At 45.4% G+C, this 11862-nt stretch overlaps 1 protein-coding gene across 1 annotated transcript; it reads right to left on the reverse strand.

Moving 5' to 3' along the window:
- Nucleotides 1-7026: 7026 nt before the first annotated feature.
- On the reverse strand, nucleotides 7027-10050 carry LOC123123467 (zealexin A1 synthase). The gene is made up of 2 exons (XM_044543983.1): nucleotides 9094-10050; nucleotides 7027-7989 (listed from the first exon to the last, which is right to left on the reverse strand). Exons 1-2 carry the CDS (start codon nucleotides 9982-9984, stop codon nucleotides 7369-7371), a joined length of 1512 nt encoding a protein of 503 aa, XP_044399918.1. The 5' UTR covers nucleotides 9985-10050; the 3' UTR covers nucleotides 7027-7368.
- Nucleotides 10051-11862: the final 1812 nt, after the last annotated feature.

Here is an 11862-nt window from a genome sequence, read left to right on the forward strand (position 1 = left end):
TCTCCGAAAGTGTCTGTTGGGTTGGCACGGATCGAGACTGGGATTTGTCACTCCGTGTAAACGGAGAGGTATCTCTGGGCCCACTCGGTAATGCATCATCATAATGAGCTCAATGTGACTAAGGCGTTAGTCACGGGATCATGCATTGCGGTACGAGTAAAGAGACTTGCCGGTAACGAGATTGAACAAGGTATTGGGATACCGACGATCGAATCTCGGGCAAGTAACATACCGATTGACAAAGGGAATTGCATACGGATTGATTGAATCCTCGACACCGTGGTTCACCCGATGATATCATCGTGGAACATGTGGGAGCCAACATGGGTATCCAGATCCCGCTGTTGGTTATTGACCGGAGAGGCGTCTCGGTCATGTCTGCATGTCTCCCGAACCCGTAGGGTCTACACACTTAAGGTCCGGTGACGCTAGGGTTGTAGAGATATATGTATGCGGAAACCCGAAAGGTGTTCGGAGTCCCGGATGAGATCCCGGACGTCACGAGAGGTTCCGGAATGGTCCGGAGGTGAAGAATTATATATAGGAAGTCCAGTTTTGGCCACCGGGAAAGTTTCGGGGGTTATCGGTATTGTACCGGGACCACCGGAAGGGTCCCGGGGGTCCACCGGGTGGGGCCACCTGTCCCGGAGGGCCCCGTGGGCTGAAAGTGGAGGGGAACCAGCCCCTAATGGGCTGGGGCGCCACTTTGGGCCTCCCCCCCATGCGCCTAGGGTTGGGAACCCTAGGGGGGAGTTTCCCCTTGCCTTGGGGGGCAAGGCAACCCCTTCCCCCTTGGCCGCCGCCCCCCCTTGGAGATCCCATCTCCAAGGGCTGCGCACCCCCCCTTGGGGGCCTATATAAAGGGGGGGAGGGAGGGCAGCAGACTACAGCCTTTGGCGCCTCCCTCCTCCCCTGCAACACCTCTCTCTCTCGCGCAGAAGCTCGGCGAAGCCTTGCCGGAGAGCCGCTACATCCACCACCACGCCGTCGTGCTGTTGGATCTCCATCAACCTCTCCTCCCCCCTTGCTGGATCAAGAAAGGAGGAGACGTCGCTGCACCGTACGTGTGTTGAACGCGGAGGTGCCGTCCGTTCGGCACTCGGTCATCGGTGATTTGGATCACGGCGAGTACGACTCCGTCATCCACGTTCATTGGAACGCTTCCGCTCGCGATCTACAAGGGTATGTAGATCCACTCCTTTCCCCTCGTTGCTAGTAGACTCCATAGATGCATCTTGGTGAGCGTAGGAAAATTTTAAATTATGCTACGATTCCCAACAGTGGTATCAGAGCCAGGCCTATGCGTAGTTACTATGCACGAGTAGAACACAAAGAAGTTGTGGGCGTTGATGTTGCCAATTCTTCTTGCCGCTACTAGTCGTTTCTTGTTTCGGCGGCATTGTAGGATGAAGCGGCCCGGACCGACCTTACACGTACGCTTACGTGAGACAGGTTCCACCGACTGACATGCACTAGATGCATAAGGTGGCTAGCGGGTGTCTGTCTCTCCTACTTTAGTCGGAACGGATTCGATGAAAAGGGTCCTTATGAAGGGTAAATAGAAATTGGCAAATCACGTTGTGGTCATACGTAGGTAAGAAAACGTTCTTGCTAGAAACCTACAAACCACGTAAAAACTTGCAACAACAATTAGAGGACGTCTAACTTGTTTTTGCAGCAAGTGCTATGTGATGTGATATGGCCAGAAGATGTGATGAATGATATATGTGATGTATGAGATTGATCATATTCTTGTAATAGGAATCACGACTTGCATGTCGATGAATATGACAACCGGCAGGAGCCATAGGAGTTGTCTTTATTATTTTGCATGACCTGCGTGTCATTGAATAGCGCCATGTAAATTACTTTACTTTGTTGCTAAACGCGTTAGCCATAGAAGTAGAAGTAATCGTTGGCGTGACGACTTCATGAAGACACAATGATGGAGATCATGATGATGGAGATCATGGTGTCATGCCGGTGACGAAGATGATCATGGTGCCCCGAAGATGGAGATCAAAGGAGCATGATGATATTGGCCATATCATGTCACTATTTGATTGCATGTGATGTTTATCATGTTTTTGCATCTTATTTGCTTAGAACGACGGTAGTAAGTAAGATGATCCCTTATAATAATTTCAAGAAAGTGTTCACCCTAACTGTGCACCGTTGCGAAGGTTCGTTGTTTCGAAGCACCACGTGATGATCGGGTGTGATAGATTCTAACGTTCGAATACAACGGGTGTTGACGAGCCTAGCATGTACAGACATGGCCTCGGAACACACGCAATACACTTAGGTTGACTTGACGAGCCTAGCATGTACAGACATGGCCTCGGAACACGGAGGACCGAAATGTTGGAAATATGCCCTAGAGGCAATAATAAATGGTTATTATTATATTTCTGTGTTCATGATAATAGTCTTTTATTCATGCTATAATTGTATTGTCCGGAAATCGTAATACATGTGTGAATACATAGACCACAACCTGTCCCTAGTAAGCCTCTAGTTGACTAGCTCGTTGATCAACAGATAGTCATGGTTTCCTGACTATGGACATAGGATGTCATTGATAACGGGATCACATCATTAGGAGAATGATGTGATGGACAAGACCCAATCCTAAGCATAGCATAAAAGATCGTGTAGTTTCGTTTGCTAGAGCTTTTCCAATGTCAAGTATCTTTTCCTTGGACCATGAGATCGTGCAACTCCCGGATACCGTAGGAGTGCTTTGGGTGTGCCAAACGTCACAACGTAACTGGGTGACTATAAAGGTGCATTACGGGTATCTCCGAAAGTGTCTGTTGGGTTGGCACGGATCGAGACTGGGATTTGTCACTCCGTGTAAACGGAGAGGTATCTCTGGGCCCACTCGGTAATGCATCATCATAATGAGCTCAATGTGACTAAGGCGTTAGTCACGGGATCATGCATTGCGGTACGAGTAAAGAGACTTGCCGGTAACGAGATTGAACAAGGTATTGGGATACCGACGATCGAATCTCGGGCAAGTAACATACCGATTGACAAAGGGAATTGCATACGGATTGATTGAATCCTCGACACCGTGGTTCACCCGATGATATCATCGTGGAACATGTGGGAGCCCACATGGGTATCCAGATCCCGCTGTTGGTTATTGACCGGAGAGGCGTCTCGGTCATGTCTGCATGTCTCCCGAACCCGTAGGGTCTACACACTTAAGGTCCGGTGACGCTAGGGTTGTAGAGATATATGTATGCGGAAACCCGAAAGTTGTTCGGAGTCCCGGATGAGATCCCGGACGTCACGAGAGGTTCCGGAATGGTCCGGAGGTGAAGAATTATATATAGGAAGTCCAGTTTTGGCCACCGGGAAAGTTTCGGGGGTTATCGGTATTGTACCGGGACCACCGGAAGGGTCCCGGGGGTCCACCGGGTGGGGCCACCTGTCCCGGAGGGCCCCGTGGGCTGAAAGTGGAGGGGAACCAGCCCCTAATGGGCTGGGGCGCCACTTTGGGCCTCCCCCCCATGCGCCTAGGGTTGGGAACCCTAGGGGGGAGTTTCCCCTTGCCTTGGGGGGCAAGGCAACCCCTTCCCCCCCTTGGCCGCCGCCCCCCCCCTTGGAGATCCCATCTCCAAGGGCTGCGCACCCCCCTTGGGGGCCTATATAAAGGGGGGGGGGGAGGGAGGGCAGCACATAACAGCCTTTGGCGCCTCCCTCCTCCCCTGCAACACCTCTCTCTCGCGCGCAGAAGCTCGGCGAAGCCTTGCCGGAGAGCCGCTACATCCACCACCACGCCGTCGTGCTGTTGGATCTCCATCAACCTCTCCTCCCCCCTTGCTGGATCAAGAAAGGAGGAGACGTCGCTGCACCGTACGTGTGTTGAACGCGGAGGTGCCGTCCGTTCGGCACTCGGTCATCGGTGATTTGGATCACGGCGAGTACGACTCCGTCATCCACGTTCATTGGAACGCTTCCGCTCGCGATCTACAAGGGTATGTAGATCCACTCCTTTCCCCTCGTTGCTAGTAGACTCCATAGATGCATCTTGGTGAGCGTAGGAAAATTTTAAATTATGCTACGATTCCCAACATATTTGGGCCTAGAGGAAGGCATTGGGAAGTAATATGTAGATGATGGGTTGCTAGAGTGACAAAAGCTTAAACCCTAGTTTATTCGTTGCTTCGTAAGGGGCTGATTTGGATCCATATGTTTCATGCTATGGTTAGGTTTACCTTAATACTTTTGTTGTAGTTGCGGATGCTTGCAATAGAGGTTAATCATAAGTGGGATGCTTGTTCAAGTAAGAACAGCACCCAAGCACCGGTCTACCCACATATCAAATTATCAAAGTACCAAACGCGAATCATATGAACGTGATGAAAACTAGCTTGACGATAATTTCCATGTGTCCTCGGGAGCGCTTTTCTCTATATAAGAGTTTGTCCAGGCTTGTCCTTTGCTACAAAAAGGATTGGGCCGCCTTGCTGCACTTTATTTACTTTTGTTACTTGTTGCTTGTTACAAATTATCCTATCACAAAACTATCTGTTACCACTTATTTCAGTATTTGCAGAGAGTACCTTGCTGGAAACCGCTTATCATTTTCTTCTGCTCCTCATTGGGTTCGACACTCTTACTTATCGAAAGGACTATGATAGATCCCCTATACTTGTGGGTCATCAGCAACCAATGCAACTATAACAACAATCGGAGTAAAGAACAATCTGTAAAGAGGAAATTTTTTCAGATACTTCCACATCTCTAAAAAATATGAAAAATTACCACATAGCCTATATCTACTGTGTTTGTACTATGTAAAAAAATCAAGAATTTATCGAATTACGACTATTCAAGAATATTCATAGAACTTCAAAATTGTCGAATGCTACTTCGGTGCTACTTGGGTGTTTACATGTACCATCACACTTTCAGACATGTAAGAGGACCCAATGCAAGATTCGGTGGCATTGCTACACCTCGAAGGACCCCGAGCGGCCTAACCCTCGCCTGGTTGAGCCAGCTATATCTAGCCTTTTGACTTTCACCAGACGGCGTTCCACCGATGGACTTTGCCACCTGATTGTGGTAGGTTAGCCCATAGGAAAATTTTAAAACAAAGTTTCGGCCCAACCTGTCACAAGATTCCCTCCGGGTTCAACCTCATCGTAGTTTCCCCCTCTAAGTGCTGGCGGTAGTGTCGTCCGTGAAGGGGTCATACTCTGAAGCAGCGTATTGGGTGTTTGAACCTACCACCACACTTTTAGACATGTATGAGGACCCAGTGCAAGGTTTGGTGGAAGGCCCCCGAGCGGCCCAACCCTCGGCCTGTTGACTCGGAAATCTAGGGGGTAGATTTCTCTATTGCAGCAAAACATTAAAGTAATAATTAAACATTTCAAACTAAACACATGATTTTTGAAATCCTTGAAACTTTTTGATGCAAATAGATATAAACTTTGCCTCATTTGGCCAAGGAATGACAAATATACACACAAATCAAAACAAGAGGGTGTCATGTGAAATTTTTGAAACAACAATGATTTTATTTATTCAAATTTCAAAACATAGTATACCAACAAAATCCTTTCCAGATTCTGATTGAAAAACATATAAAGTTTTCAAAATCAATGCAAGTACGAATTAATTGTGATTTTTACAGAGTATAAGGACCTATGTTCAAAAACTTAAAAAAGTGTATATTCATACTCTATGAAAAATTCTACCCCAAATTGATATATAATTTGCATATATTTAAGTTTAGCTAACTCACATTCAACCCTTTTTTAAAACAGAAAAGAAATTTCAAAAAAAAATCTATGCCGACGGTAGCCGTCGACATAGATGCCACATGTCTACCTATGCGACTGGTACCGTCGGCATAGTTTGTTTTTCCATTTTTTATTTTTATGTACTAATTATCACGTTATTATTTTTATAATCATGTAACTTATGTTTAAATTATAATTATTCTATGCCGATGGCTGCCGTTAGGGCTGTTGGCATAGCCTTAACGGCGTCAACCTTCCATCAGCCAATAAGCTATATGACTATGGTTGCATATATGCCGTCAGTCACCATCGGCGTAGATCGGATCTTTACTGATGGTTAATCTTTGCTGACGGGGACCGACGGTTTATCTGTGTTATTTACCGATGGTGTATGTATGCCGACGGGCCCTGTCGGCATAGCTCCATATTTGCCGACGGTTTCTGGCTAGCCATCGGCTTAGCTCGATCTATGCTGATGGGCTCGTCGGCATATGTTTTGCCGTGGCATATTGCCACGAGCTCCGGGAATGTCCAAATAGCACAAAATTTTGCACGCACCTTGCGCACATGAGTATCTTCGATCCCACAAAATTTTAGGTTTTTTAGATTTTTTTTTTTGCTTTTTTTCAGGACGGTATGCCCATAAATGGAAAAGGATTGACTTAACTTAGTTCTTCTACATATTATTTTATTCTTCTATTTTGAATCCGGAGAAGAAGAATTAAATTTATTAGAATATTTTTTATTAAATTAAGTAGTCAAAATAGAGAAATAATTAAAGAATATAACCCTTATCAAATTAGCAAAGCTTTTGGTTCGAAATCCTTTCATTTAACAAGCCAGACCCGCCTTTTTCTATGCTCTAATTTCTGAGGCCTTATTTAGCTTGGGCACCCCTTTAATCTAAATTTCTATTTTCAAAAATAGGGATTGCCAAATTTTTCATGACTCTGAGGTTCAATCCAATCCATCTTTTCTTTTCTTTTCCTTCCGATACTAAAAAAGATTGAAAAGGATAAAAAAATACATTACATCTAATTGCTAATGCTCTATTCAAAGTGATTAGAAACCTACCAGCTTCATTTAATCTTTTTTTGCTACCCAGTAGTGACTATATATTAGGTTTGGGCTACATGTGTCCAACTCGAACTTCTAACTCTCGCTAATTACAAGTCCAACTGTAGCTTAACTTGTAAACATATATTTAAGACAATTCTAGCACACAAAATGATGAACGTGCTTGAGACAATGACCAAACATCAAGGAAGACAATTTATAATAGTTATAACTTACAACTAAAGGAAAATTTCCACATGAATATGACTATTCAATGGAAATATTACAAACTAGTAATATTTAACATATAATCACTAATTATAGAATCCCCATGATTGGCCACATAAGGTGATACATAGTAGTTGCTTTCATGCATTCCCAACTTTGAAATATAATTTCGGCTGATAGTTACTTCCAATTTTTTTGGCCAACGGTAACATGAACAACAATTTGATGCCGCAAATTATGCCCTGAGCTCCTTTTATTCTAGCACATCCATATAGGTATAAGGAAATAAGTACGGACATCCACGGCTACTGAGGTGCATCTATATAGTGGAGCGTACATATGGAATAGCCTTGAGGTGCAGATTAGATGTTCTACCTATGGTGAACCCAAATTTCTCAGACATATCCAGTGACGCTGAGCTGGCTTCGCCAGGAAGCATCCAGTTGAAGTGATATAAAAAGTTTGCTAAAGTGATCTCCAAAAGTGACGTGGCGAATGCTATCCCAGGGCATTGCCGTCGCCCACCTCCGAAAGGAGTGAATTCAAAAGAATTCCCATTATAATCCACGTTATTGTTCTCAAACCTTCCTGGATTAAACTCTTCAGGATTGTTCCAATATCGAGGATCTCGGGAAATTGCGAAGACATTAATGTATATATTTGTATCTTTAAGCATGTCATAACCCATAATTTTGCAGTCCTCTCTAGTCTTGCGGGGAAGTAGAGCACCAGGTGGATGCAATCTAAGAACCTCCTTGATGACCATCCGCAAGTAGTGGAGTTTTGCAAGATCGCTATTGCCAATGATAGCTCGGCCATGACCCAGTACCTCTCGAACCTCTAATTGTGCCTTAGCCATAGCTTCAGGATGACATATGAGTTCTGACATAGCCCACTCCAAAGCGGTTCCTGTAGTATCCGTGCCAGCTGCAAAGATGTCCTGAAAATAACGACATTGTGGTATAATTAAATACTATATGCACATAAATTATTGAAATGAAATTTGTTATTTCAGAAAATAGTATTGCATGTGACATAAAGCATTATTTAATGATCCTAAAAAACATTATTTAATACAACTAGTATTTTTTTTGGAACTAATATTTTGTCTTGACTTTAGATTGTAATAGTCGCTTTTTCTCTAATTAACCGACCAGTGTACGTAATATTTTTTGGTCCCATCCCCGTTGCCAATGTTTTTGTTCACTTTTTACTCTAATAATTATCTTCTACCTTATGAATTGCAATAGCACCCCGCCCCTCGTGAAAAGGTTCCTAAAAGAATTGCTTGCCACCTGGATTAATGTGTTCTCACTTTTACATTGACAGATTAAGACTTGACCAATGATTTCAACTTCCTATAGTGGGGACTAACATATTACTAGTCTATATTACTACCTATATAGTAGGGAGTAACATATTTATGGTTTCATACAATACTTTATTTATTAGGATGTAGACTCATCTTGTCTTGGTATGTGTGATGTTACTCATAGATTGAGTAACATATTATGTTACCACATGCCTATCTTTTCTCATTAATTACTTGTTACAACATCAACTTTGCCTAAATATGTGTTATGTTATCACTTATGTTACTCCTACTATGAGCAGTCTAAACACATTTATACTCACATCACCTGGGCCTATGCAGCCATTAAACGGTCGGAGTAATGTACATGTAGATAACTATTTCCTCTCGCATGTGTTGATAAAAGATCAACCGAGTCAAAGCGAAAAATTACATCTAAAACTATATATGGATGAATCAAGTAAGTAATATTCTCTCCGTCCAATAATATAAGAGCGTAGCGTCTCTTATATTATGGGAGAGAGGGAGTACTTTTCTTCTTAGGCACCTAGTTACTTCCTCTGTTCATTTGTATAAGGCGTTGTAAACATTTCAAACAATGCCTAAAACAGTTCAATATTAGAAATGTTTTATAAAAAAGAACGGAGGGAGTAGTATGTTGGCTTCTCTATGATGTAGAAATCACATAGTACATCCAAATGGTTAGGAAATGACTGAGTGGAAAATACTCACAAACAAGACGGTAGTTATATTCTCTGTCGTTAGAGGGTATGCCAACGAGTCCTCTTCCTGCAGCCTGAGCAGCACGTCCAGTAGGTCCTCATCGTCGGTGCTGCAGGCGCCGTCACCGGCAGCTCGCACCACCTTGCGCTCGTCAAGCACCCCGGTGATGATGTGCTGGATGAGGTCGCAGCTCTTCTTTGTGCGGCGCTCGCAAGTGCTGAACCACCGCACCAGCCGCGACGACGGGAAGAGGTCGACAAGGCAGAATCCTCCCAACAGCTCTAGGAGTTGGTTGATCTCGCGAAGGTACTCCTCCTGCCGTGCGAACTTGCCGCCGAACACCGCCCGCGTCACCACGGCATTGCTGAGCGCCGCAGCCTTCTGGCTGATGTTGACGGTAGCGCCCACAGCTGTGGCCGTGATGATTGAGCGGAGGAGGCGGCCCACCTCCTCGGCCCTGATGTCTTCCATGCGCTTCACCTGCTTGGAATTGAGGAGCTCCATGATGCAGACCTTGCGCATCTGGCGCCAGCGGTTGTCGTAGGGGGCGAAGATGATGCCCTTGCCGCCGAAGCCGACGATGTCCTGCAACTCGGTGGTCCGCCGGTACGAGAAGGCGATGTCATTGGTCTTCATCACCTGCTCCACCGCCTCGGCGCTCGAGACTACCACGGTTGGAACCTCACCTAGCTTGAGGAGCATCAGTGGCCCATGCCGGCGACACAGCTCCGTGATGGTGCGGTGTGGGAGGACACTGAGGACGTGGTGGAGGCTGCCGATGACCGGGAGAGTCCATGGCCCAGGAGGCAGATGCTTCTTGGGCTTGCTCTTGCCACCGGAAAACCAAACGGCCACTAACGTCGATACGGCTATGAAACATAAGGTTAACCAACCCTCCATGACCGCAGCTTATTTGCGAGTGAAAACTGAAAAGTTCGTTGTGAGCTTAGTACGTGATAATAAGGTAGGCATACATACGGATATATAGCCGGGCTTGGTATAGGCGGAACATGATGGAAGCCGCTCCTTAGCCCCCGTCCTGGTAGAGAAACAAGGAAAAGTATCGGTAGCAGCCCCCTGTCACACTCCCATAGCCTCTCTTGGATGACTATTTGCCTCACGTGGTCAAAATCTAAGGTTGCCTGATGGATCACGTTATCACAGAAATTGGCATCACAGGGAAACTGTGAAGAAAGCAACAAACACATCACACTAAGAAAGATCACACATTGACCAAGATACATGAAAATAGTAAAAATGTACTGAGAAAAGAAAGAGATACTCAAGTGCTGGTAATCGGACTGCCTCTATGAAGAATGTTGGGATTGTGTACATGGAGGCTGGGGAGCTCACTAAAGAGGAGGCTCCCAAGGAGTTTGGAGTTATCTGTAAAACAACTTGACTTTGGTAGATCTGACAAACTGACAAGTGCTCCGTTTTGGTGAAATTTCCACCACATTTCAAAGTGGATGGTGTGTCTGGTTTTCTACGTTTTGGACTTATCATGGAAGGGGTCATTGTCATTGTGGAAGTCACGGGAGAGAATAGGAAATCCACAGGGGAACGTAAGTGCGGAGGCACTCACCTGCCAAGCCCTGCCGCCCACTCAATTTGCCTCGCGGTTCGCAAAATAGTTAAATCCCGCACGGGGCCACAATAAAAACAAAGTCCCTCAAAAACCTTTAAGTTTCAACCATGAAAATTACGGTTTTGCATCTAAAATGCCCAGTTTCAACAAGTTTTAGATATATAATTCTAAGTATTTTTTCTGCCGCTCGTAGACCCAAAGTAAATGATTTTTATCGGTCACTCGTACTAAGTTTCAACATTGAAACTTAACATATTTTTTCAAATTCGTCAAAATATATTTAAAACGGATCTTATTTCAAAGCGCTACTAACAAGAAACACGAATATGAAAATAAAACTTAATTTGGAATTTTCATTTAAGATACAGAACTTTGAAAATCAGAAGCCAAAATAAAAAGGAGGCACCAGGGACCTGAGTGCCCCCGCGCTTGCCTGGCGCAAATCCTCATCCGGGGGAGAATGATATGCTTATGGAGACCTTTAGGATGGCTTCAGATCTTCAGGATGGCTTAGGGCATCTCCAACGCCATGCATCAAATCGGACACGCAAAATATCCGCGGACTCGTCCGGGTGTGTCCGCGGACAGCGGATAAGGTGGCGGCCATCCAACCCGGTGCATCAAATGTCCGCTCACATTTCAAACGGATATTTCACGAACAAACAAAATTCATGCAAACCGGACAAAATTTAAGCAAGTTTCCGTATATTACATGCAAACCATATGCTATTTAATAAGTTCAACTAAATTTACAAAAACTAAACTAAACTAAACAAGGTATCGGATGGTGACCTCGTAGGCATGGCCTTCGATACCACGGGCACCTCCATCGTCGTCCCCTCCGCCGATGCCGTCATCATCGTTGTCGCCGTCGTCATCCTTCAAGCGGTGGAAGTCATCCACGCCCTTGCGACAATCTTGATTGGCTGGCGTTGCATGCTCGCGGTGCAAACGCTCTGCCGCGTACTCCTGGCGGTGTCGGTCGGCTGCGGACACCACCGCATGCCGCCCTCCCGTGCCCTTGCCCTTGCCAGTGAGGGCAAGGGCGGCGCGTTCGGACTCGGCCAACGATATTGTATAGAGTTGGTCGCTAAACCGTGGCCGACGCCAGGAGGATGTTTGTGTGGTGGTCCTGAACCGATCCTCTGGCCAGGCCAATACGAGGTTCGGGTCGGTGGACACCCAGTTCG

Source organism: Triticum aestivum, chromosome 5D, assembly GCF_018294505.1.
Source record: "Triticum aestivum cultivar Chinese Spring chromosome 5D, IWGSC CS RefSeq v2.1, whole genome shotgun sequence".
NCBI lineage: Eukaryota > Viridiplantae > Streptophyta > Magnoliopsida > Poales > Poaceae > Triticum > Triticum aestivum.